This window comes from Lepidochelys kempii, chromosome 18 (genome assembly GCF_965140265.1).
Source record: "Lepidochelys kempii isolate rLepKem1 chromosome 18, rLepKem1.hap2, whole genome shotgun sequence".
Classification (NCBI taxonomy): Eukaryota; Metazoa; Chordata; order Testudines; family Cheloniidae; genus Lepidochelys; species Lepidochelys kempii.
The window spans coordinates 8,878,447-8,906,430 of record NC_133273.1 but is presented as its reverse complement, the minus strand read 5'-3'; the positions used below and the strand labels follow the sequence as shown (position 1 = coordinate 8,906,430).

The 27,984-nt window shown below is 50.9% G+C and overlaps 1 protein-coding gene across 3 annotated transcripts in view; it reads right to left on the bottom strand.

Moving 5' to 3' along the window:
• The window catches only part of IGSF21 (immunoglobin superfamily member 21), a 264,828-nt gene that overhangs the window by 138,868 nt on the left and 97,976 nt on the right, over window positions 1-27,984 (bottom strand). For all 3 annotated transcript variants that reach the window (XM_073316767.1, XM_073316766.1, XM_073316765.1), the window contains exon 2: window positions 17,744-17,856. In XM_073316767.1, the coding sequence (XP_073172868.1) occupies window positions 17,744-17,856 (113 nt within the window). The remainder of the gene's footprint in view (window positions 1-17,743; window positions 17,857-27,984) is intronic.

The window sequence follows — 27,984 nt, the reverse complement described above, 5'->3', positions numbered from 1 at the left end:
GCGGTGATGAGAAGTCGTCGTGTACATCCCTGGCTGATCTGCCTGGCAACAGACCGTCCCGCAGCACAGAAGATGGCATAATTCGCAGGACACAAGCGAAGCGCCAGCCTCAGGAAATCCAGCAGAGGAGGGCGTTTTCTGCTGACACCGTGCACCAGAAGCGTCACTCCAGGGAGCCAGACGCAGCTTTCACCCAGAGCTGCTCAGTCAGAGGTCAGGTCCACTGTACAGCACATGTACAGAGCCAACCACCCATGGGCCGAATGCGAGGCAAGGCGGAAAAAGTGAAAGCTGAGCCGATGCTGGAGGATTATTCATTGTCTCACCCACATGTACGCTACAGGGCATGGAAAAAGCAGCGAAGAAGAGTGGAAAGCACTGTAGATCTGAAAGGCTAAGTACCTGAGATTTTCATTTCAATGCAGCAATCCAAGCTCTCTAAGGGTAAGATGCCCCCCAATTCAGAGACCCTACAGGAGGCCTGTGCACTGATTTACATCCAAAGTCTGTGCACCACTAAAGTCTCGTGTAAACCCCTGAGGCCCTAGGCAGAGATGGATTTCCTAGGTGCGTATCTAAATCAGTGGTCAGTGCGAGTTACAGAGCCCCCATTGTGCCCAATCCACAGAGGATTTGAGTCTGTTACAGCTCTCAGGTGGCCAGCCTGGTTCTTTAGCTCAATTTGTAGAGATTCATGCGGATAGTTCTGGAAGACATAGGTTCACGCCCTGGGGCATCAGCCCAGAGAGCAGCTGATAGATCGCCGAATACTCTAAATAAACTCTGGGGAAACAGCCTCAAAGCCAAGTAAGGGACCGGGCCCAAAACCCAGCTCACAAAGTTGAAGTCTCCATTAGTCTAACCATCACCCTAACCAACTTGGGCTTGTCTCTGTTTCTACCCAAAGCAGTACCGTGGGTGGGGTTGGCTCACTGGAACCCTATGCATGGGCTGGCTCACCAAAAGGTTTGACCGTCGGGCAAAATCAGGCCTGAAGTTTGTACCCAAACCTGGAAAGCAACGCATTTCTCCTGGCGAGCATCCATCCAGGAGCAAGGTGTGTGGGGGGGTCTATTTGAAGTAACAGAACGCTGTCTCCCAGCTGTTACAGAGACTTCAGCGCTGATTTGTTCCTCTATTCTGCTAAGGCTACTTCAGCCTAGTGGTGTAAAGGGGTCCGGAAACAGGTCCTGAGAGAGAGAACGCCCTATGTAGGGAGCTCTCCCGTCACTGTACAGCTGTCGGTGCTGGCTCTGCTCATGAAAGGGACACCTGGTAGGAATGGGGCCTGGCTGGAACACCTTGGGTGGTGGATTTTCTCGGCTTTCCGCAGCCCGCAGGGGTGCCATGGGAAGCAGAAGATAAGCTAGAGCAGTGCCGAGGAGGCTTTAATCTACCTCTCAGGCCACACCAGCCCCAGAATACAGGACGTGGGAGCCCCAGGCAGCTTTGCACCCCCTGGTATTGTGCTCAGTGCAAGGAAGAACTGACTGGGAACCAGGGTTGCACGTGCTGGCACTTTAAGCAGGGCCCAGTCAAGCGGGGACGGGGTGAAGAGGGCCAAGTGCAAGCTGGGTCTATCCTTTGCCCTATGTCGCTCTCACCCATATCCCTGCGACTTTGGCTACTGCCCGTGGAAAGGCCCTTTAATGACTGCGTCCAGAGGCTGCGAGCTCCCTTTGTTCTTTATCGCGCTGACGCAGCCAGGGGGCCATCCAGCCCCCCTGCCATCTCTGGCCACCACTGATAAGTGCAGCTGAAATATATATCATCTATCAAGGGGGGTTTATTGTCTGAACACCGCTTCCGCCCGCTGGGGCAGTCAGTGCCGGGAAGAGGTCTCCATGGCAACGTGCAGCCTCTGGGGGCCCATCTCTCTGGGGATTTTTTTTTTAATGGTAAGAATTGTGCCCTTTCACCTTCCTGTTGTCCTAGATGTTTATATCATTGAGATACATCACAAGTACAGATGGTGGAGCTGAGAAAATGACTGCCTCGTGGTTTGGAAACCTGGCCAATGGAAAGATAGGAAGCTCCCCCCGACGCCCTTCCCTCCATTTCTTATATGGGTAACAAGATACAGGTTCAGGGGAAAATTAGGGGCCAGATACAACCCTTTTGTGCCCCTACAATGGCAAAAAGGGGCCACAATACTGGCTTAACCAGCTTCCTAGCAATCCCCAGGTAGCCAGCTCTCCATCACCCTTTTCTGGCCCCCGTGTCAGGGACTAGGCCAAGGGAAGGCGGGAAGGGGTGTAGCCTTAGAGACCACTGCAGTCAGGAGAAAGTTAGAGCAGCCTCGTGGATACTCTAAATTGTGCCGAGGACCGAACTGGGCTAGGGAAGGAGGAGAATAAAGGTGGGAGTCCCCCTCCCTCAGGTCCTGTGCCAAACAGTTGGTCCTGAGATCTGGCTCTGGATGCTTCGGGCATGATTTCCGCATTCATCTGTGAGCAATAGCAGCTTTTCTTTTAAAAAAAGAAAAGAAAATGGTAGGAACAGCAGCTCCGACGAGGCGGACTCCGCTCCCTTTGGAGCAAAGCTTTCACTTCAGCCTGGTTAAGTGAACTGAAAGCAGAGCAAGAAGCTGCATAATTCTGAGTCCTAATCCCCACTCTGCCAGGTGGCGATGGGCAAGTCACTCACCCTGGCTCACTGTCCCTATCTGTCAAACGGGGATGGTAATGCACAGTTCACTGGAGGGCTTCGAGACTTAAGCACCACAGGGATTTAGCTAATTTAAAGGGCTAAGTTTATGAACTTTCCAGCAAACAACGAGGAAGCCCCAACGTGCTGATTAACAATTCTTCTGGTTTAGCTAGAGATGAGGCGGAGCCATGAAGTCTGAATCGAGAGCACTCAGACCTGAGCTTTCAGGTCCGCTCGTTACGGAGGAATAGGCCAGCAGCTGAGTTCGGACCTGGATCTGGGACCAAACTTCCCTGAAGGAGATTTGGACCCATCACAGGTTTTAGACACTCACAAACTCCTTCTTCCACTGAGCTGCTTGAGGCTCCAGTCCAGCGCGAGGAGCAGCCCCAGCTCCCACTTCTCCCAGGACCACTGTCCTTTGTCCAAGTGCATCGGTTCCTCCCTCTCAGCTGTTGGCCCCACATGCCTGCAGCTGCTCAGGAGTCATCTTCCAGTTTTCCAAAGTGGCCGCCTAACTTGCACTGAGAAAATGAGCGGGTCTGTTCGCTTTCCAAGGAGGAGCACATATAGAGGGCGTTGCACGCACAGCTTTGAAAATTTGACTCTGGGTCAGTTTCTTTAAGGCTTGATTGAGATGTTGAGGGCCCGGACAAGAGTAATGGGACCAGAATACTGTCCAACCGGGATTCAAGGCAGGCTCTATTTACCTCCCAAAGGTATTTCTACAACACACATCACCAGGGTATATAAGCGCTCCAGAAATACCCCAGAGTAGACGGATAAATCCCACCCTGACTCCCCGCGTTCTGGTCCAATCTCTCTCCCACACACCTCCTTCCGCCTTTGGAATATAAAATCATTGGGCCAGAAATCTGCTTGATCTTCGACTCCCAACAGCAAGGAACCTCCAAGTACATTCTGCTTCCTGCAGCACCACTTCCTACAAGCCCTTAAGCTGCCTGGCTTCCAGGGAAAGCACACTGAGAAGAGAGGAAGGGATGTTCCAGCTTCTACGGACACGATACAATAGGCCAGTAAATGGAGGAGCTTTGGGTAGATCCCTGAGCAGGCAGAGAAGGAAGCCAAAGTGGAGGAGGGAAAGGAGCCTTCTCGTGCTGGCACCTTTTGTTGATCACGTCCCTCAAGCAACAGGGCCAGGGAGACATTTATTTGCTTGCACGGTCAGTAAACTGTCGCAAAAGCCAGGGTCGGAGGATCCCATTTGGTTGTGCACAAGGCACCCGTGAGTGGCTAAAAAAGGGAGGGGGAGGGGTTAAGAGCTAGCCAGATACTTGAGTGCAGGATTATGGGGCAGAGGAGCACAAGGGAAGGCTTAGCAGCCATGTAACTCAGTGGCTTTCGGGACAGAGAGTCCAGCAAGGAGAGAGAGGAGGAGCAGGATTATTACGGCGCATGTAGTGCAGGAGGAGATCTAGATTACTGGGAAATTAAGAAGGAGATTTTACATGTGCGGTGGGAGGGGGTCGTTTTATCTAAATGACAAAGAACTAAATCTAGGTTAAGAAATTTGTATTTTCGGTTGAGCCGACCCTTAGAGAGATGCTGCCAAATGTTGTTTCTGTTACCGCTGCCAGCTATTACAGCTGCTCGCTGTGCATCACGGAAGCTAATCCCAACCCTGCTCTGTTTGGCCAGCATTTGTTCCCTCCTCCCCACAGTGACCCCACAAGTGTTTCTAAAAAAGACCACAGAGTCGATTTCTGTAGGCTCACTCCCCGGCTCATTCTCTGCAAGTCAGCACAGTCCTGGTGAGAATCCTACAATTTGATCTTATGTCCACGAGGAGTCCTGCTGAAATCAATGTCCCATTGCCCTATGAAATCCCACTGAACTCAACCCCACAGGGGAATCCGCAGGTTTGGGGTCCTAGTTAATGGCTTCAGAGCCTGGTGGGGGAGCCTCAGAACAGGAACATTCTTGATCTGTAGATCCAACATGACAGAGCTGTTTTTTCTTTTATTGTATCAATACTCTTAGCTGTTCATGTCCTGGGCCACTTCTGAGCACATACTGCTAGTCACACCAAACTGTGTAACAGTTCTGGTGATTTAGACAAGCACAAAGCAATGCAAGACCAAGAAACTCCTTATTGATTGTTCTGTAAGTCATTATTTGGATTTAGATCTGCAAAGACGGAAGGGAAGTGCACCAACCTGTATGCTCCACCACTCACCCAAAGACCCTGAAAATGATAAAAGCCACAGAGAGGTTCACCAACTGCAAAATATCAGGACATGGTTCTTGTGAGCCAGGGACCTCTTAGGGCCAACTGCCAGAGGGCATAGGGATGCATAAGGGTTACCGAGATTCCCTGGGTCTGGTATTTTCATATTAGTTAACCAAAGCCTGTGTCATACTGTTCATCATAGAATCATAGAATCATAGAATATCAGGGTTGGAAGGGACCCCTCAAGGTCATCTAGTCCAACCCCCTGCTCGAAGCAGGACCAATTCCCAGTTAAATCATCCCAGCCAGGGCTTTGTCAAGCCTGACCTTAAAAACCTCCAAGGAAGGAGATTCTACCACCTCTCTAGGTAACGCATTCCAGTGTTTCATCATCATAACTGCAAGGCTGGATAACATGTAAGGAGGTAGGTTTATATACTGAAAATTACGTTCACAAGTTCTGCGACTGGTGGCTTGGCCCCTGAAGGGTATGAACAGGTTTCTTTCAGGCAAGAGATGTTTATCTATCTGTCTAGCTACATATAAATTGTAGGGTTTACAATAAGAACAGGAGGACTTGTGGCACCTTAGAGACTAACCAATTTATTTGAGCATGAGCTTTCGTGAGCTACAGCTCACTTCATCGGATGCGTGCTGTAGCTCACGAAAGCTCATGCTCAAATAAATTGGTTAGTCTCTAAGGTGCCACAAGTCCTCCCTTTCTTTTTGCGAATACAGACTAACACGGCTGCTACTCTGAAACCAGGGTTTACAATGGATGCCCATTTACAGTCTGAGCCAAAGGCCAACGAAGGCCCTGTGAAATCTTCAAGAGAGGGAATTTACAGGAAGAAATAAGCCAGCAGGAGGGGGTCCGGTTCCCGTTTGCAAGAGATGACGATGGATTTTTGGACTGTAACTGTAGGGGCAGGGACTGAGTCTGCATCCTTCACCTAGCAAGTAAGCTGGTGGTGTGTTTGCCTCGTGAAGAAAGGATCACAGCCAGGCGTGGCAGGAAAGACTTTGGGGTAAGCTAACTTTTATTAGACGTGAGGTTGTACAGTGAAGTAAGTCTCGGTTCGAGAATGTAGGTGATTACTTTATTTTATAACCCTTGCTTTCCAGTATTTCTGCTGGCAATTACTGTTCTTCGTTAAATAAACTTGTTTTAACTATAACAATCCCTAAGTGCTGGGTGTTAAGCAGAGCCAAGAGAGATTCTAAGGTGTAACTAGTAAGCTGGGGGGATCCCTAAGTGCTGGGTGTTAAGCAGAGCCAAGAGAGATTCTAAGGTGTAACTAGTAAGCTCGGGGGCCCTATTCAGTGACTGTCCTGACTCTCTGATGACCAGTGAGCATCTTGTCTCAGCATCTTTGCTGGCTTCCCAGAGTAGATGGATGTTCCAGCTTCCCTGCCTGGTCAGCTGGTGTGCCTGATTCAGTGTCGGTCCTGACTCTCCAGGGCTGCTGTTCTGTCTGAACCAAGAGCCCCCTTTGATTTAGTAGCAGATGGGGCTCTTGGTTCCAATTTTCCTTGGAGTCTCAGAGGCTCAATGCCAGGCTTTCTGTAGCTCCCTAGGCCCTTTCCAGGTAGGGAACTGTCATGCTTTCTGGACCATCACAGGAAGAAGGAGAGAGAGCAGAACATCCACCAGAACTGCCAGAAAATGCTATTGAGGGTTTCATCAGCCACTAAATATCACAGGAGCCACCATGGGGCCAAGCTAATGGAAATATACAGGCCTTCAGCATATATGCCCATAGCTATGCAGCATGGTCACCTTTGAAGTTGAGAGGGAAACGAGGTTTCATTAGTCAGGAATATAATTAAAAGGTCTGGCCAGTAGAAGTCATGGGAAATACCATCATCCAACAGCTGCTGAGCTTAAGGAAGACCCAAGAGACCAAGTGATCTGGAAGGCACTGTATGAACATGGAAAGTCCTGAGCGTATGGGGGGAGATCATAGAATCATAGAATATCAGGGTTGGAAGGGACCTCAGGAGGTCCAACCCCCTGCTCAAAGCAGGGCCAATTCCCAATTTTTGCCCCAAATCCCTAAATGGCCCCCTCAAGGATTGAACTCATAACCCTGGGTTTAGTAGGCCAATGCTCAGACCACTGAGCTATCCTCCCCCAGATCATAGAATCATAGAATATCAGGGTTGGAAGGGACCCCAGAAGGTCATCTAGTCCAACCCCCTGCTCAAAGCAGGACCAATTCCCAGTTAAATCATCCCAGCCAGGGCTTTGTCAAGCCTGACCTTAAAAACCTCTAAGGAAGGAGATTCTACCACCTCCCTAGGTAACGCATTCCAGTGTTTCACCACCCTCTTAGTGAAAAAGTTTTTCCTAATATCCAATCTAAACCTCCCCCACTGCAACTTGAGACCATTACTCCTCGTTCTGTCATCTGCTACCATTGAGAACAGTCTAGAGCCATCCTCTTTGGAACCCCCTTTCAGGTAGTTGAAAGCAGCTATCAAATCCCCCCTCATTCTTCTCTTCTGCAGGCTAAACAATCCCAGCTCCCTCAGCCTCTCCTCATAACTCACGTGTTCCAGTCCCCTAATCATTTTTGTTGCCCTTCGCTGGACTCTCTCCAATTTATCCACATCCTTCTTGAAGTGTGGGGCCCAAAACTGGACACAGTACTCCAGATGAGGCCTCACCAATGTCGAATAGAGGGGAACGATCAAGTCCCTCGATCTGCTCGCTATGCCCCTACTTATACATCCCAAAATGCCATTGGCCTTCTTGGCAACAAGGGCACACTGCTGACTCATATCCAGCTTCTCGTCCACTGTCACCCCTAGGTCCTTTTCCGCAGAACTGCTGCCTAGCCATTCGGTCCCTAGTCTGTAGCTGTGCATTGGGTTCTTCCATCCTAAGTGCAGGACCCTGCACTTATCCTTATTGAACCTCATCAGATTTCTTTTGGCCCAATCCTCCAATTTGTCTAGGTCCTTCTGTATCCTATCCCTCCCCTCCAGCGTATCTACCACTCCTCCCAGTTTAGTATCATCCGCAAATTTGCTGAGAGTGCAATCCACACCATCCTCCAGATCATTTATGAAGATATTGAACAAAACTGGCCCCAGGACCGACCCTTGGGGTACTCCACTTGATACCGGCTGCCAACTAGATATGGAGCCATTGATCACTACCCGTTGAGCCCGACAATCTAGCCAGCTTTCTACCCACCTTGTAGTGCATTCATCCAACCCATACTTCCTTAACTTGCTGACAAGAATACTGTGGGAGACCGTGTCAAAAGCTTTGCTAAAGTCAAGAAACAATACATCCACTGCTTTCCCTTCATCCACAGAACCAGTAATCTCATCATAAAAGGCGATTAGATTAGTCAGGCATGACCTTCCCTTGGTGAATCCATGCTGGCTGTTCCTGATCACTTTCCTCTCATGCAAGTGCTTCAGGATTGATTCTTTGAGGACCTGCTCCATGATTTTTCCAGGGACTGAAGTGAGGCTGACTGGCCTGTAGTTCCCAGGATCCTCCTTCTTCCCTTTTTTAAAGATTGGCACTACATTAGCCTTTTTCCAGATCACAATGCTTTTTGCAACGTTCCTCAAACGATGGAAGGAAGGGAACAGAAGGTCCAATTCTCTGTCACTTTCCCTGCCGTAAAACAAGAGTTAACTCCGCTGAAATGAGTAGGGTTACTCTGATGTAAAACTGGAGTGAGGACAGAATTGGACCCACTGTCTGAATGGAAAAGTCTGATTGTTCCAACTGTAAGGTGAGTAAAAAGTTCTTGGTCTCAGAATAGTTTGTATTCCTGTGTTATTGACAGAGACAGGCCTGAAACAAAGCTATGCATCTCAGCTTGAATTCTGGAGCAGCATGCATGGAGAGCCAACCTTTGCAGCCCTGGCCCCGCCCCTCGTTTCTAAACAGCAGGCCCCTGGCTTAGTTGACGGCTTTCCTTCCAACGCTGCAAATCTCTTGAGTGGCTGGCATGTTTTCGCTCTGTAATAAAAGGTTGCGAATTGTAAAATTGTTCCAGCACCTCTTGGTGATCCTTGAAAGTCACTGTGGCCTATGATCGATTATTGTAGGGCTGCCCATTAATTCTAGCTGCATCCCACTGGCTTGGTATTGTAGGGTCTTTCACAGGTGCAAGGCTAAGTCTCTTTTTCTGTTTGTTCACTTCTGTAGGCCTGCCCATGAATGTTGGGCTGCAGTCCTTCTGCTTTGTTCTTGTAGGGTCGCTCCTGAGACCTGGGCCCCTAGAATTATTGGTTTAAAAGGAACAATAGCTTTGAGTCAGTTGCTCCGAGTCCCACCCTCTACTCCTCCTGTTTCCTCCTTCCAGACTGCAATGCTTCTAATGAGGCCCATCTGCAATTCTAGACACCAGCACCTCCTGTGCGTGCCTAGCATTGGCCTCTGCCATGGTAGGTGCCTGTGCGTTTTCAGCTGCAGCCTTTGGGGAGATGTATGTTTCATGGTGCCATTACCCTGGGGGTGTCAGAATGCTGCCCCGAGCTCCCTCCATGTGCCGTCCTCCCTCCGACTCAGTTCACGCTCCCTCTTGTTTCTGATCCCGTCTTCCTTCTGCAATAGATCCGTGCCATCCACCTTCTCCATTGTTCTCAGGATTTTTTACAGCTGAATCATGTCCCATCTTAATCTTCTCTTTTTAATGAATATAAACTTAATTACCCTCTCCTCTCCTCGTAATGCTAACCCCGGAGACTCTTTAGCAGCCCAATTACCCTCTTCTGCACCTCTTCCGATTCTTCATTATCCTCTCTGTAGCACGGTTCCCAGATATCCCAGCTGCAGTCTCACCAGCCTTTGGTACCATGCCATAATGATCTCTTCTGATCTCAGCTCTATTGTTGGCACAACCCTGTGTTCTCTCTGAGCTCAGAAAATTATACAGACTTTGCAAACAGATTTGCAAGCAGGGACTCCGGCTTCAAAAGGCAGAAAGGAACGTAATGGTCCTTACCAACCTTGATGCTGTTTGTCGATTCTCTGACATTTCAATAGCCCCTTGCACCCCACGGCTACATGCAAATACTGCTTCATCCACCGCGCAGGGGGCAAGCAGCTCTGGGGTGAAACATCACAGCTCTTTAAGGGCCCCAGCCCTGCAAATACTTATGCATGTGAGTCAAGTTACTACTCATCCGGACAATGTTTGTGGGGTTGGACCCTCAGTCAGGAAGCAAAGAATATGTCAGCTGATGTGCAGCAGGGGTATTGGAGTCCTATCTGCAGAAGTGAGGTCAGTGGGAGTTGCAGGTACTCAGTACCTCACAGGATTAGGCCTCCAGTAGGCAGATTCCAAGGTGGAATCTGACCAGGACTTTGGGGTTACACTGTTCTTCTGAAACCCTGCGATCTGTAATGACCACAGCGGGTTAAGATGCAGATCTAGCCAATTCCTCTTGGCTCAGTCCAGACGGCGAGGGGAGTGCTGCCAAGCAAACTACGGCACCTAGGCTACACTGGAGCGTCCAAGGACAGACACAGCCCATGCTTGTTTGGTTGTTGAGAGCTGAAAAGGCTACAGCTCTTGGGGGTGCGGCTTCAGGCGCATGTGTCCAGTAATTGCCAAACCTGCCCTTATGGAAAAGTCCGAGAAAATACACCCGGGACAAAGCCAATAGGGTTCTTTAAACAGGTACTGGAACTATGTTTTGCAGCCAGAAGGAAGGGAACTGCGTTCTCTGGGATTTCCAAAGGGATCTAGGTAGCCAGAAGTAATTTGGCCAACTGCTGAACTCGCTTCATCCTAGACGAGGAGCCAAAAACGGTTCTCACCGCCCATAAACAAAAATCCCAGACTGAGTTTTTGGTAAAGCAGAAAATCAGCTTCTGGAAAGAGAAAACCGCTGCCTCTCCCCACCCACACTTTCCTTTTCTCAGTGCAACGCCACCGCCATTTTACTGAGCAAAGCGCAAATTTCCACCACGGTACATTTGGAAATGATCCCGAGCTTTTCCCCTGAGAATGCAGATCCTCGTTCCATTTTTACCACGGAGGCCACAGTAGCATTGCTACAATGTTGCCCGGAGTGATATTCACCAATGCTTGTGAAAATGATGTCACTAGTGAATACTTGTGAAACAAAATAAATCCTCTGCCCATCTGGAATGTCCCTGGGATTATCCTAACAGCTGCATATTGTTATCCCATTGGAGACTGAAAGTTGACAGTATTGATTGTGGCTTAGATTTGGGGCAGCTCCATCTCTTGAACCTGGGCACCACCTATTGGGAAACTGGTTAAGGGCAAAGTGAAATGGCTCACAACAGAGAGAGACTAGGAAGGGTGCTGAGATCTGGATTCAATTCATCTCCTGACCCACTTTTTCAGAAACTTTGCAGCTGTCGCGTACTCTTTGAATCCTTCCAACACCCGCAGGTAGCACTTGGCAGACTTTCTGTGACTGAACATGAAAAACACAGTGGGGGAAGTGGCTTCATCAGAGGAAGCTTGGCCAACTAAAAGTTTCCCTGGGTCTGAAAACCCAGCTCTTTAGTGGTATGTTTGCTGGCAAAGGAGGGGCGGGGGACAGAGATGGCTAATTGGGCTGGTGACATCTGATGAAATAGGAGTTCTTCCTGTAGGATTTTTTTTTCTTGATACCTCCTCATTGTTCAAAGCTCCACTAATAATGGGCTCTGTACCTTTAAGCTATTCTTTATCCAGTATATAATTCTGTTTGGTACAAAGATATTTTCCAATCCTTTTTCATATACATAGTCACTGGCTTTTGTGTATATGTGTAAGACCATTTGCATTGATCATATTACATTGTTAGAGTGTGAAAGGGGTTTCTAAAGTCCTTAAGAGAGATTTCAAAGCATGGGTAATATCCTTCGATCATAACATAGCTCTGTCTTGCCCTTCTGGAGCACCTTTCATCCCAAGCTGAAAGCGATATCAAAACTGTATCAGCCACTGGAATACAGCCTCCTTTGGGGTGGAAAGACGCATTTATTGAACAGGTCACAGCATTGCCGTGCAGCTGAATTCACGCTGGTCTGTGCTCAGATTTTGCACCGCTCTAGCTGTGTCTCTTCAAAAACAGATGCCGTTAAACCTGGTGTTAAATACACCTATTTTCAACTCAATTATAGCCGTAAAAAGGTGCATCTGACAGCATAGCCCGTTCTGTAAATATACAGACATCTGCAGGGGGAATCTCGCAGAGAGGGCAGAACCCCCAGGGAGCACTCCCTCCCCCTGCAACTTTCTGAGGACTCTTCTCCCAATACTGACTCATCTCAGTCAGTGAGATAAGCTGGGGCTTCAGCACCTGCATTGGGGATAGTGGCTGGCTGCAATCCCTTTCTGCAGCAGAGTGCTATGGAGCAGCCCTGTGATGGGAGCTGTTGCACAGCACGGGGCATAAGCGGGGCTCAGAATTAGGGCGTTAGAAAAGTCCTGCTGGCCAAGCAAGTCTCTCTCACCGTTATTCCATCATGTCCACCCCGTTTGGGTGACATTTGCCCCGTGCCAAGGGTGCAGCACTGGACCTGTGCATTGCTTGAGGGCTTTACTGGTGCGTCAGTTCTGGCCTTTTGCACAGAGGGGCATTTAACCCTTGGTGAGTTCTTGCCCCCAGCCCCCGCTCCATTCTCTTTTCCTCATTTTGTTTCCCTTTTCCGCTCAGTTGCAGCCCTGCTCTCTAATATTGGATTAGCCCACTTTCTTCAGAGCTGATTTTCTATTTGCATAATCCTCCCCATTCGGAGACGCATTCCAGCCCTTGGTGATAAGATGATGTGCTGGGGTGGCCAAGCAAATTACACTCTTCGTTTTGAACAGCCATCGAGAGAGGAGGTGGAAGGAAATAACCCGGCTTTTATTTTTATCTCTGAACGCTCCCCCTTTTTCCGGGTGGCAGCTGCTGTTCACACATCTCCTGACAGTCATTTAAATCCAGGGAGTAAAGGTCATCCCTGGGCCTCCAAAGCTGCATCACTCCCTTGTGATGCTGTTTTTCCTAGCTCAGAGAAAAGGCCAATCAAAGCAGAGTCCTCTAGTCGGTCACCTGTTTATGGTTTCTCGGGTTATGTCTACACTGCACACTAAGCCCTGGCTCAGGTTTGAGCCCAAGCCCCATTTCTGTCCACCCACAAATCAGTCTGACTTGAGTCAGCAAATGCTCAGGAACCGGGGCCTATGATCTGGTCAGGGGGTGGGTCAGAGCCTGAGTCCAAGCCCTGTCATTTTGCAGTGTGGATGCAGGTCAAGCCAGAGACCTGAGTCAGAAGGACTGTGCGGTGCAGTGTGGATGTTAGCATGGCTGCGAGCCCTGAGGCTAGCAATTGTAAACCCAGGTTCACACTGCAGTGTGGACGCTCAAGTGTGGAGCCGTCCCTGGAGACATGGAGTCTAGGAGCTCGGGTTCCACAGATCCAGACTTAGGGTGCAACGTAGATATACCCTTATAGAGCCTTATCCACTTCACTGCATAGGATCCTACCAGCCCCCTTTATGGACCCATGGACCATGCCGCCGTGATACACAAGAGGCAGCTCTAGATGAATACTTAGACACATGCTAAAATCTCATTGACTTCAATGGGACTTTAGCACATGCTTAAAATCAAACGTGCTTTCTTGACTAGGGATGCAGACCTTTAGAGCATGTTCTACCCCACATACCTTTCCTGCCGGGTGGCTGAGAAGTGCGGGGGGCAGCTCTGTCGAGTGCAATGAGCAAGAGGCTCGGGGCTGTGAGTTCTAATCTTGGTACTTGCTCTGTTGTGGTTTTTGGCAGGTCCCTTAACCTTTGTGGCAGGGAGGAGAAGAAACCCATGCTGGTATCTTCCACCTGTGCAAAATGCTTGGAAAACAGGAAAATAGTTTGTTTCTGGGCCACTGTGGTCTGGTGGAAGCAATGTGAACCTACAATTTGATTGGAGATATACACAGCAATGGGCCTGATCCCAGGCTGGTGTGAAGCTGGGCTGCCACAAGGAAGGGCCCTTCTTGCGTCTTTAAAACAAACCAAACAAGTGACGAAGCTGCCCTGCACGACTGGTGCCAGCATCTTGCAGAAAAACCTTGTCAGAATGATTTACAAATTGTGTAAATATAACTCCACAGCCCCTGCATCTCTGCACCAGCTCACTCAAGAGCATCATTCATTTTTAAGTGAGTAGGAGACTGCGGCTGGAGCTTTCAGCATCCACCGTGGAAAGATCCATGGAAAAAAGAAGGGAACAAAAGAAGAGGCGGAAGGAAGGGGAGGGGTCACTCATTCGTCGCTGGGTGTCTGGACTGCAGTAAATGGACCATCAGAAATTAAGTTACAGATTGGATTAAAGATCTGTAGGGCCAGATCCTCAGCTGGTGCAAATCCACTGGCTTCGGTTCACACCTTAGAAACCATCTCTGCCTTTTCCATGTGGTCCCTGCAGGTTGGGCTCCAAGCACATTGGCGTGGGTGGGGAGGGGGAGTGCATTGCGACTGCTCGTGCTGTCCCTGTTCTGTGGATAAATCAAGGACGTAGTTTTTCAGGGCTGTCCATCCTGTGAGCACCCGCTCCAGCCCTGAAGGAGTTGGAAAAGCTGAAGGAAGTAAAACCCCGGCTGATTGGGGGAAGTGGCAGCAGCTGGGGGCCACACCCCAATCAGGGCCCAGCTGGCTCTATAAAGGCTTTGAGCCAGACGTTCAGTAGAGACTCTCGCTAGCTTGGAGAGAGAGGGACCTGGCTGCAAGGTCTGAGAAAGTACCTAGATAGGGAGCAGGGCTGGGGAAGGCCCAGGGAGCCGGGGAGCTCGGACCTAGGAAAGTCCCAGGCTGCAGGCCTGGGAAGGCCTATTAAGTACAGGGTTACGGGGGCAGCCACGGGTAGGCAGAGGCAGCAGGTCCAAACCCCCTCGCCTGTGATGAGTGGCTTATACTGGAGTCTGCCCCAGCGAGCGGGGGCTAGTTGGTGACTGGCAGTAGCCTAAGACTGAGGCGAGGTGGGGATAGTGGGTGGGGGTTCCCTTGGGAGGGGGAGACCCAGAACTGTGGGGGTACTGCCAGGGGGCACCCAAGACAAGGGCACTGGGGTCCGGCGAGACACCGGTCTGAAGGAGGCGCTCCGGAGGCTGAATGCTATTTCCCCGAAGACGACCAGCAGGAGGCGCTGCCAGGTGCGTCTGTGCTCCGTGATAGGCACTAAATTTGCTAATAAGAAACTTGATCCTGCCCCCTGGCTCACACCTGCTCTCCAAGGACATGATCCAAAGCTCCCTGAAATTATTGGAAAGATTCCCATCTTGATAATATCTAATATAACTAATATCTCGATTATCTCCCATATGCATGAATCATCAGCACATTACTCCTGAGGGCATTCTGCGCCACTATGCAGAGGAAGAGAAAGTCTCGTCCTCCCCAGCCCAGCTGGACTAGCAGATGAGGCCGGCATAGGATAGGAGCCACCAGCTCGGTCTTCCCCAGTCCTGCCTCCTGCCCCACAGTGATTTATCTCTCTGCCGGCTGTCCTGGGCACCCAAAACATATTTTTGGGGAGAGTCGCATGACCGCTCTTGTGGCTTCCCTTTGCTTCCCACTCAGAAAGTCATTTTGCTGCGGGGAAGCAAAGAAATCTGCAGGGACATGAATTCTGCACATGCATAGTGGCGCAGAATCCACACCCTCCCCAGGAGTAGCACAGCCACATATCTGATCCATGCTCTCACACCCACAGGTGGATTTTTCTCTCTCTCTCTCACACACACACACACAATGATGATTTCTCTCTCTACTGTAGCATGCATCTATGCAAACAACGCTGGAAAAGGGAGAATGGCTTCCCAGACCTTGAAGGAACAAGGCAGGGTCTGTTCCAGTGTTCCCTGCTCAAGTCTCTGGATCCTCCCTGCCATAATGCAAAACCCACAGCACTCCTATCCCCGTCTCCTCTGCGACTCTGAAAATCCTGGTCAGACTGATTTCCTCCTGCGCAGCCACCATGGCCTCTTTGAAGATAGCAGCCAGGGGAGGGAGGGATGCACGTTAGGGAAAAGCTTCTGGGGAATTAAAGGACTGTGGGCTAAATTCAAGGCTGGTGGAGCTCTCCTGAAGCTAATAAAGCTGCCCCATGGGTGAACCTAAACGGGTTTGTCTGTTAAGTGTTTGGGGAGCTAAGTAGTACCAGGGCTAGTGCACCCACCTTTCACCTCCATACACCTGGGCTGGGCACCACATGGACGTCATCTGGCACAACTGGCTGGTTGTTTGAGGGGCTCCCCCATTAACGCACAGCCTCCCAGGACTACGTGTTACCAGGTTGAGATACATGAGTAACTTGTACAGCAGGGGAAGCTGCAGCCTGTACAATACAGGGGGCTGAGATTAAGGAGCAAGGCGTGTTGGCAGAGCTGTGAATTCCAGTGCAGCGGAGTGGAGGCTGAGGGGTATCGGCAGAGCTGGGTGGGGACCTACGACTGGAATAGCACCTCAGCACTGAGGTGCACTGGAAGACCTCTGTGAAAGAAGTTGGCCCAGCACTGCCCTGCACAAAGCCTGGTTTACCCTGGGTTGCACTTAGTCCCTCGCTTCCATGGGCACCGGATTTGTCCACTGATTAGGAGGACGCGGCTTGCCATGCATTGTGCAATCTGTGCAAGTGAGATCCCTGACCCCAGGTTTCAAATGCGTCTCAGTCCATTTAACACACGCTGCAGCACCTCTGACGTGTCATTACGATGCACTGATTTCATGTTTTAAATAGCACCGACACACAGCGCTTTGCCTGCTTGTGCGAGCCCTCCGTTTCATCCCCCAGCCAGAGATGCTCTCTGCTGTCACTCCACCCATTCGCAGGGAAAGTCAGATAAACACCAAGTTTGATTTCCCTTCAAACACAGGCAAAGCGAGATGGGTGAAGTCGTCAAGAACGCAAACGACCCATTCTGGCTGGTGCTCGCCTGGGTAGAGTTACAGGCACCAGATTGGCTTTTGCTCCCAATTCAGACCTACCCCAGCCTTCACCCATGATTCTGCCCAGCACTGACCTGGCTGCCCTCTCCTTGAAGAGAGGTCACTTTGGCCCAACAAGACAGCAGGATCATGTTCCCTGGGCACAGTGCAAGTCTGTCTTTGTCACTCCTAGCTGCCTCTGACCCCACTGTTATTGTGTCTGGCCTGGACGTGGCATTATGGTATACATTTCCAGCTCCCGAGAGGAGCATACTTTGGCAGCCGACTGCCCCAGCATGGAAATAACATGCAATGGCTGGTTTAAGACTTTTTTGGGATGAAAGGCCACACTTGTGTACATTGGGAACTATGGAATGGCTGGACGGAAACTCCCAGATCCAAAAACTGGGAAAATTCCAAGCCAAATCAGAGCTTTGCAGTTGGCCCCTAGCTGTACAATGCCAGATCCAGACCCCCCGAACTCTGGAAGCCAGATCTATGCTTTGCAAAGAAGTCTCCTCTCTCCAGTGGGGCTAACAGGAGCCCCAGCTCCAAACAGCCCTGATACCACAGGGCCTGTCCTTAGCAATAATCTTACAGACACCACCGTGGCCAGCAGACATAAACAGCCACCGCTTTTTCCCTTTCTTTGCAAGGCCCTGCTAGTTAAACTGCCAAAACCCACCAAGGGAGCATCACAAAACTACTGGAGTGAGTGTCAGAAGGGCCCTGGGAACAATCTCACTGCTACTTCTTTGCCATTCATTTAAAAGCAAAACAAAGCCAACCCAAGACTTCCCGTCTCATCTCCTTTTCCCATTTTAGATCGGACCAGGCGGCTATGGCTGGGTAATCGATGCTTCCATCACCGAGAAACCTCTTGACAGTTTCCTCTGACATCCCTCAGCTGCACGGCTCTGGCCTCGCATCATGCACTGGAAGAACAGCCTGCCTGACCCTGTCCCTGTCACAGGAGGGTTAACGGGCGGTCACTTACCCGGTACCAGACTATCTCCCGCATCCTGCCATCCGTCTTGAAGTTACATTTCAAAGTCACGGCATCCCCGACCACCACAGGCGGGAGCGGCTCAATGCTGACAGTCAGGTAGCCTGTGAAATAACGGAGGAAGAGAAACACAACATGAGCCAAGGCAGGGCTGGGAAGTGGGCGCAGGCCTAAGTGAGCTGGGAAACTGGTCCCAAGTGGGGATGGAAATACGGACTGGCTTCCACGTGCCCACCCTCTATTCACTCCTCTCCCTTCTCCTCCTGCAGACACGATCACATCCTCAAGGGGAAATCATTGAGCCTGATTTCCCTCTGCCCTGCCTGTGGGGAAGTCATTTACACCAGTGCCAGGGGTGCGAAACACAACTGCTGCTATGCAGAGACTATGGCCTGCCACGTGTCTCACTGTTCCCTTGTACTCCCTCGTCAGTCTCCATCTGTTGCCTCTTTAGATTGCAAGCCTCTTAGGCAGCAGCCATCTTTTCATTCTGTGTTTGTACAGCGCCTGGCGCGACGTGGGCCTGGTAATGCAAAGAATAATCATAAATGATTTGCCCCTCACCCACACGAGGGGGGTTAACGTTCTCAGCATCGCCAACACCAAATGTTCAAAAAATAGCACGAGTCAGGCCCTCAAAATCATGAGATCGGCTTACGGTGGGGCCCTGTTCTGAAGCTTTCCTCCGCAAACGGGAGGGCGAGCAAGTTACTTTTTTTTTTTTCTTGAAAGCTGAGAGGCTCGTGTAATCACATAACTCCCAGAGCTGGGACCGTAAGTAAAACACCAGCTATCGTAGGATTTGTGATCAAATCACGAGAGTCAGCGACGCTGCGTTTTACACCTCTTTGCACTGGTTTAAATGGCTACACAAGTTGGCAGCATAACGCCCAATCAGTGTGTGTGTGTTACATGTTCCTGTCTAGGTCCCATTCACAGAGGCTCTGGGACTGTTACGGCATTCAGCTTAAGAGCCAGGCTCTGTAGTGCAAATTGAGTCAGGTTTGTAGGTAGACTTGGAAGGATTCAATTTTTATCAGGGAATGTCAGTAAATGTCAATTTCATCACACACACACCCAAACCAGAAAAAAATTAAAATTTACGAAAAGGCAAAGTAAGGAAAATGCTGCTCGAGAACTTACTAATGTTTGAGTTAGGGATGTTTACTTTGTATATTCTGACAGGCGACGTCCAATATTTGTGTTTTAGAGGTTAGAAAGCTTTAACTTTTTGAATCTCAGCATCTACTATCATTAAATAATTATCTGATCTCCCCAATTGTCAGCCTTCCAATGCTTTCCTGCAACTGTGAACATGTAAATCAATAAAAATAGAAAAATAATCATTGATGCTGTCCACCACAATTATATAAAAATGGCTATCACTTTCTGCCACCCCTGCTTAAAGAGCACGAGGTGCCTGATTTGATCCCTGGCGTGTCAACCACCACACTAAGACTCGGGCCATTCTGATCTTGCACCTCCACAGCGCTGAGTTCCATGGATTTACAGCAGCGCCGGCAGAATGAAACCTGTTCCTGCTGTACATGTAGCATTTCAAAAGCCCTTGGCATTGCTTTGCTCCCATTGACATCAATGGGAGGTTTACCAGAAATGCTGATGAGATCAGTGTGCAGTGTTTTGAATTGTCCAGCAACCTGGACAGTTAATCGTTCCCTGCCCCCGATATATCTTGATGCCAACAGATCTAAAGGAGAAAAATAAAAGAAAGGGGTCCTATCTCTTTAAGGCCAACAGGTCCAGTGTGTGATGTGGGGAGGCTTCAGGTGGGAGGATCAGGCTGAATTGCACCTGCTATCTTCTCTCAAAGTGAATCTCAGGATTAATTGTCGCCCAGACCGTGACTCTGAGGGATTGCTTGGAAAGGTGACACATGACCCCACATTAGTTACACAGCCTGAGTCTGGCTTGCGGAGCAGGTGCTTATAAAGGTACTCAGGGTTTTTGGTTACAGCAGCAGTGGGAGGCTCAGCTGCTGGGTGGGGGCTGTCTCTGCTTCAAGGGAGGGCAGGGACACCAGTGCAGAGGGATGGACCCATCACTCCTCTTTCCATGCAGGCGTGTTGAGTCAGGATAGAGGAGAAGGGAGCAGCAGGGCAGCCCGCATGATAGGGCAGTGCCCGGTGCGGTGCTGCTAGACGATCTAGAGTCCCATGGGTCGGTGCTGGGGAGAACGTACTCATCTCTGAGCAGCCAGCAGAGATTGGCTAATGCCCATGCAGCACCTGCTCCTCGGTGACCCATGGGACATGCAGCTGTTCTCCTATCCAGCCTGGCTCATCACGGGGAAGGAGATAGACCGGGTGTTCCCATTTGTTTCAGGTCACAACGGGAGTCTGGAGGTTGAGTCTAGTTTGTCCCCGGTCCAGTTGGCAGCCTCTCCGCAGAAGCTGTGCAGGGTCAGAAAGCTGGTGGTGTGGAGCAGGCCACAAGTCAGGACTGGAGGTTTTTCTGATTCAGAGATATCGCTCCCCATTGATTTTTAGCTTCAGTATTTTCTGTGTCCCATGATCCCTCCCCACTCTGTACCTACAGCCATCTCAGGTCCTCTCCCCACACATTTCTTCCTCACTCCTTGCTCCTCTGGGGCGAGGGGTAGGCAGTGAACGCAGCCCAGATGGAGTGAATCCTTGGGCATCGGTCTCCAAATGCAGGCGAGCTGACCGTCCCGTGTCTCCACTCTCCCCCTCGATCACATTCACCCTAAACTAGCTTGGCCCATGGTTGTGCAATGGAAATGCAAGACGTTGCACTGCTCTGCGCTCTGTCCATCACTGGGGCAGGATCCCTGCTCCATGACAGCTCTGGATGCCTTGGGAGGTAGCAATGGAGAATAAGCAGAGGCAATTCTTGAGCAGAATTCCAAATCAGTTGTCCACATCCAGCTATTTGGAGTCTCCCAAGTCCCCTCAACTTTCCCACCTGGCCTCTCTCACTGTAACGCCCATCAGAAATGGTTACTTCTGAGTAGACTAATCATCCATCTAATCCTATAGCCAGATAAATCAGAATATGCTCTTTGTTTACCTGAGCTGGTGCCCTGTCTCTGGCAATGACCAATGCAGTGTGCTGCAGAGGAAGGTATTAACAGCACACCTAATTGCAAGACACAGTGCCATTCTTCCTGACCTCCTTTGACAACTTGTGCCGTGAAAGCATGAGGAATGTGAGCACCTTTCTGTTTCCATCTCACTGATGGGATCTCGGATTCTGTTCCACTTGGTCTTGAATCTGAGCTGTTCACCTCATGCAGCAGTGAGTTCCACAGATTGCATATTCCAGAGTTACAAAATGAAACTGACCGCTACCAAATGATTAACACTCAGGCACTCTCATAAAGGAGCACCCTCACTGGAACACAATCAGGGGAGAGAACTACCACATGGTCTCCATGGCTCTAATCAGGGGAGGGACTGCACCCACTTGCAGACACCCCTATCACAAGATGTGAATTAAAATGCATTGCTGAAGGAACAAAACCAAGTAAGGGAAATGGAGGCATAATGTAAACAGGGTCAGGAGCCAATCCGCAAAGCCTTCCAACCACTGAGATGCCGAAAGGGTTAACAAAACACGCAGTGAAACAAACAAAAGCCCGCCTTTTGAAATTAATCAGCACCTGGGAACTACAGACAGGAGCTTTCTTCTTCTGCATGCTGCAACCATACCCTCCCGCCGGCCAGGGGGATGGAGGGAAGAAGAGTGGTGAAGCTGCAGGGAGTAGGGGAGAAGACAGGCCTGTGTTAAATAGCTGCTTCTAATTGGCCCTGACAGCGAAATCTTCCAGATCAAACAAGCAATCTGCTCAGGAATGAAAAAAATCCCGAGGTTCGTGAGACTCCCATCCCAGCGCTTTGCGAGGGAATGCGCTGTGTATCGGTTACACAGAGGTCTCCTTGCTTTTCAAAATGCTCTAGAGCACCTGGGATTTTTCAGGACTATTTACAGTGACACAGGGGGGGGCCCTGAGGCTACTGAAAACCACTGCACGGCTATCAGGACTTCAAAGCGTTGCATTCACACTAGCCTCCTCTGGGTTTCCTCGCCATTGCGACGGGCAGTGGGAATAAAGTCGCGAGGTTTAAACGGGAAGTCCGAAGGGCCAGTATATTTGGAATTGCCTCAGGCCCCCTGCACCCACAGAGCTCCTGCTGCTACCACCATCAAACGCTGGAGACGCTCAGGTCCTGGGATTAAGGGTCACAGTGTTTCCCAGGTCTGTGGGTTTAAAGAAGCTAGGAAGCAGCGAAGGAGGGCACAGGTCACCTCCATCCCACTGCACCAGTGTTTAATGTGTAACAGGATTAAATGGATGCATTGCTTTGACTTATGAAATGTCCTGAGAGCCTCCTAATTTAGGTTCTAGGTCCTGATTCTGCCAGAGATTTGCTACGGGTCTCTGGCCAACTTTTCCAAAAGTGACCTGCTGATTTTGGGTGCCTCTGGTTTTGGTTGCCCAACCTGTAACACCTGTTAAGTACTTAGATAGACAGGGAGTATCGCTCTGTGCCTCAGTTTCCCCATGTGTAAAACGGCAATAACGTTAGTGACTCGGCTGAGTGACGTGCTCTGAGATCTTACTTCAAAGTGTTCTCATGGTACAATGAGAAGAGCTGCCCAGTGTGTTTAACCACCCCAGCCCGTGGCACTGACAGAGGCTGTGATTGCATCACAAGGCAGTGACAACACAAGGCTGACACTTCTGTGGCGTACTTCTCTGGAAAGAGGCCCAGCTACACGGCGGGGGCAGGGCGGTACAGCCGCCCCGCTCGTAGTCCGTGCTCACCCGAACAAGAACTTCAGCACTCTCGGCACTTTGGTGCCGCTCACCCCCCGCAGCTCACAAAGGGCTCGGATTGCGCCAGAGATTCGCGGCGGTAGCGAGCTGGCCCCCAGCACCTCGCAACCTTCAATGTGTTTAACCTCACAAACCCCCTCAGGCAGGGAAGCGCTATTATCTCAATCCAGCTGGGGAACTGGGGGTACGTCTGCACTGCAAAGAGGCTCAGAGTGTGGGGGTCAATTGACTTGGGCTCCCGGGACTCAGGCTTCCGGGCTAACAATAGTAGTGGAGACGTTTGGGTCGGGCTGGAGTCCAGGGTCCGAGACCCTTCCCGCTGGCCAGGTTTCAGAGCCGGGCTCCAGCCTGAGCATCTACACTGCTATGGTTAGCCCTGGAGCCCAAGCCCCAGGAGCTGGAGTCAATCGAACCGGGCTCAGAGACTCGGCACAAGGGGGGTTTCTTTGCAGTGCAGACCTACCCAGAGGCCCAGGGAGATGCGAGGCTTGTCCGCACTGCTAATAAAAGCGGCCCAGACGAGCACCCCCCGATCCCACCCCACCCCCGGCTGCTTCTCCTCTAATCCTGCTACTGTGCTGACCCACAGCTGATGCCTGAGGGGAAGGCGATACCCTCTCTCCCACACACACAGACATTGTCACACTGGATCTTAATCAGGGGTATGGGGGGAAATGGGGAACTTCCACCCTGATCTGCCACCACACACACACAAGCATTAAACTCATGTCCAGAAGCACGACGCCTGTGTCTCCCCCCCGCCGCCCCGCACCAGCCTTTCCACCAGTAACTCACTTCTCTCAGCAAAGCTGTCGGAATGGTACCAATTAGCCTTGTCTCCACCACTCCAGTCCCATTTTAAAGTCCTCTAAATTGCTCAACTCCGGTCCCCGTAGGAGGGAATCCTGCAGATTAATTAGAGGGCGCGTAAAGACGTAACCCCTGTTTTATCGGTTCTGCCTGGTTTGCCAATCCATTCCAATGAGCGGCCCCCACCTCCCTCCCCCAGCAACCTGGCAGCCCGAGGCTGGGCAAGCAGATGAGCGACGGATCCTTCTTAACTCCACGCTTCATTATTCTGAATACCTCCATCACTCTCCCTCCTGTATCTGTGACAACATTTATGGCGCTCCTATTAAGAGACGTTTAGTAAAATAACCAGCGATATTTAAGAATTAGAGAGACACACACAGGGAGAGTCTGGGAGATAAATCTCTGCTCCGATGTGAAACGCTCCCAGAACCTTATGCTGAGCGACAGTGCAGATCAGCTAGTGGCGCTCCGCTGTTCCCTGCTCCCATGCCCCCCTCGTCTTCCCTTAGTCCCTTTTTCCATCCCGTCCTTGCTTTTCCTCGTTGGCAGCCGTTATCTGGAAGGGACTGGGAGTCGAGTGTCTCAGGATCTGGCCCCAGCTTTGCCTCTCATTCCCTTTACAAACGTGTCAGCTAAGCTGTCGGGCCTACGTTTCCAAAGGTGACTGGAGAGAAGTTTGGGGTTCCCAAGGTGAGGCCCCCTTGAAGAGCCGGATTATCAAAGGACAGGCATTTTCTGATATTCAGGACCTTTTAAGGTACCACCAGAGACTAGGGAGAGATCTAATGTGGGTGCCTGGGCACTGCTGAAAAATCCCTCTAGATTCCCGTCTGCTTCTTTAGGTTCCTAACTGGCTTTAAAAACCTGGCCCTGCACTCAGGCGATGAAGATCCAGGCCCTGCAGATGACCACGCGGTTAGTCCACAGTTGAGGTCAAATGAGATGATCCCCCATGACCCCTTCCGGCTTTCAAATTGGTGCGAATTCGTGTACAGCGAGCACAGCGGTAGCTGACATTTTTATCGGAGCAAATACTCAGGAGCAACGTGTCGAGCGGCTTTTGCTCAGCTCCCCTCCCAGCAATCCCAGAGTTCAGCAGTCGGTTCCACCCTGATGGAGCCCAGGAATAGTAAAGGAGGGGTGGGGAGGGTTAAAATCCAAAGGCCAGCCTGGCCGATGAGGCGCTGTCTAAATCAGATGGGCTGCCTAGGTGGGATTTATTTGTGTTTGATAACAGGCGCTCGATGCCACGCATGTCCTGAGCGAAGGGGTCACCCACCGCTAGCTCCTGGAGACAAATTCCAACACCCACGCGGTGAAGACGTTCCCTCCATGCTGGGGCAGATACTATTGTAATGCATATTATTCATCGCTGCTCTGGTCCGAGAAGGAAAGTGCTTTTGAAGCCCAGCCTTCTCTTGCTGTGAGAACCCTCTGACCTCTGGGGAAATCGGAGTCAGTCGCAGCAGAAACAGATGGGGATAACCTTTCACTGGGCTCTCAGGCCATCCTCCCGCCCTCTCGTTACATTCCCTGAGCATGTCAGGTAAGCCGATGGGAGCAGAGCACGGAAGAGCAGGAAGCAGAAGGATGGAGATTTTAACTTAAATCAAGCCCCTTTAGTAGGGAGAAGCTGCATAGTCCAGTGGCTAATGGAAATATTTTTTCGTCTGTGTATGGTGAAATCAACGTGTACCGACATTTAGCAACTTTCAAGCCTAGATATAAACACCCGAGATACGGACCATTCATTCACCCATGGGCTCCCTGTCCCCCATTGGTCTCTTTCCTGAGACAAATGGCAGGGAAAGTTATCCCACCTCATGACAGCTGATTGCATGTGCCTCCAGAAAAGCAATGTTTCCAGGTCCCAGAAGGTTTCAGGGATCAGAGGACCAGAAGAGACATTTAAAAAATGAAAGCTGTCTGGAAGGCGAGTGCTGGAGAGGATGGGAGTGGATTTAACAGCTGCGCAAGTGCACCTTGGGGAAAATACATTATGGCTACACAGAGCAATCATCTCATCCCTTGCAGTCCCATTTCCCTTGGTCTGCTCTTCCCGCATAAGCCTGGGTGACTGGCTGGCAATGCAGTGAGTGGCTGCATGAGGTGGGCGAAGCCTTCACTTAGTCTGTGTGAGGGGGTGCAGAGTCTCTTTGAATGGGGCCACCTAGAGAGCAGAGGCAGTGCCAGGAGTTTTGTAAGAGACACGTCAGTAGACAAGAGGGGTTCTCTTTTTTACACGTTCCTCCCGGGCATCTGGCACTGGCCACCGTGAGAGACAGGATGTTCCACGGGTTTGATCCCATATGGCAATTCCTAGAGCCCCGTGGTTTTGCATACGTGAAACAACACGATCAAGTGCAAAACTCACCCCGCAACGGCCACTCCTGTGGCTCCTGTCCCGCAGGGCTGGGCCCAGTTCCCCACTCCGGGTGTTGTGCCAGGGGGGGTCGCTACGTCACTCGCTCAGGTCTGGCCCGGCAGCCCCTCCATCATGAGGGTGGGGAGGGTGCCCAGGCCAAACTTAAGCAGTGCTGTGGCCCCATGCATCAGGCCGCAGTGCCCAGCGCTGGGACCACCCCAGCCGGACCAGAGCGGCAGGTGCCACTGTCAGCAATGCCAGCCACTGCTGAGCACTAACCTATGCTGGAACGAAGCAATCTCCCTCCCTGGCTCACCTGCTGCAGCCAGCATAGGCTGACGGCGACAGAGGATGGGTCCCTGGATGAAAACCTGTTCTGTTCATTTCCTCTGGGGCGCCTGGCATTGGCCACTGTCACATGACAGGATACTGGGCTAGATAGACCTTGGGTCTGACCCCGTATGGCCGTTCTTATGTAGCGCTGCTAACCCCTTGGCTTCAACTTCAACCAGAAAATGAGCCATGTTTGTTGCCCCCCATATCTCCCTAGCATCATTCGGGGGGATCCTCTCTCCCTGCTCACACGACGGGCGATGTAATCCCTGCTTCCTGTTAATACTTTATGAAATGAGCACATGCCAAAGATAGGAATCAGAGCACTGCATTCTAGCTGTTATAAAACGCTTGCTTGTCACTGGATGGCTATTTTATTCTGTTTCGTTTTCCCATCTAACTTCCTCCCATCGATTGCTGCAAACAGATTGCAGGAACATTGCCGAGAAGGGGTCACGAGGTCTCCTGATTTCATTTCATTTTTGTGTGTGTATTTCCTAGTGCTGGTGAAAAGGGTTAGATTGACAGCCCTGGAAACCAGAGTCTTTATTTAGCTGAAGAGCAGGCAGCTTCCCTCTGCAAGGCACCGCAGCTCTAGCTATCTGTCTTAGGTACTTGTCTGCCCCCATCAATGTAGTATCTGAGCATCTCACAATCTTTATCCTCCCAACGTCACTGTGTGTTTCACAGGTGGGAAACTGAGGCACCGAGCAGCTAAGTGACATGGCCAAGTTACTTGGTCACACACGAAGTCTGTGGCAGAGCAGGGAAGGGAACGTGGGTCCTCCAAGCCAGTGCTCCGACCACTGGGCTCATGCCTCCTCCCCATGGCTCTGATCTGGAAGTGAGATGGCGGGGGGGATGGAAATGGTCATGTCTGCAGGTAGCAAGGGTGTCCAGTGGGACGAAGGGAGACCTTGGGTGAGTAATGGGCATTTCCTCCACAGACCTCAAAGCACGTTACAAAGAAGGCCAGTATCATTCCCACCATTTTACAGGTGAGGAAACTGAGGCACGGGGAGGGGAAGCTATTTGCCTGAGGTCAGTGGCAGAGCTGGGAGAGAATCCAGGGTGAAACACCCACTCCAGTGAAATCAAAGGGAGCTTTGCTATTGATTTTAATAGGGCCAGGATTTCACCCAAGGTTTCCTGAGCCCCCATTCCAGCGGCCTATCCACCGGGCCTTGCTGAGGGCAAAGGGTTGAGATTGAAGGCCTGGGTTCAATTCCTGGCTGTGTGGGCCCTTGGGCAAGTCACTTCGGCCCAGATTCACACAGGCACTTAGGTATTCTGACGTTCTTGGCGCCACAGCGCTCAACTCTTAGGTGCCTAGAAAAACCACAGGAACACACGAAGCCTGAGGTAGGCACCAAGGCTCCCTAGGTAACAAATGGGGAGAGATTGCATCTTCAACTGTGGTTCCCAATGCCGGCACGCTAGCCGACGGGAGATGCCGGCCAGAGGGGTGTGAGCTAATCCCTGTCCCGCTCTCAGCGATAGCCTAGATTTTAGGAGCCTGCCTAGCTCTGATGAGCAATCCAGGAGCAGGAACCTTGCCCCCAGAAGCAGGCGAATCAGGCGCCCAAATTGTTCCTTGCAAGAATGTGTTAGGTGCCCACCTCACTTCATGCAAAATGGCCGGAGGAGGAGGTAGCGAGGCCACCTGCCTTGTAACAGGGAGGAACTTCGAGTCACAGGGCCAGAGAAAGAGGAGGAGTCAGAATGGCTCTCTAGCCGGGTGGTAGGAGACCACCTGCTCCACTGATTAATTATCTATCTACCCTGGAGCAGCTTCGACAGGAGAGACTAGGGCAGCCCCCCCACACACATCTGGTGATTAAAGCCCTTTCCTGAGAGGTGGGAGACCCCGCCTCAAATCTTTGTGTCTCCCTCTGACAGAGA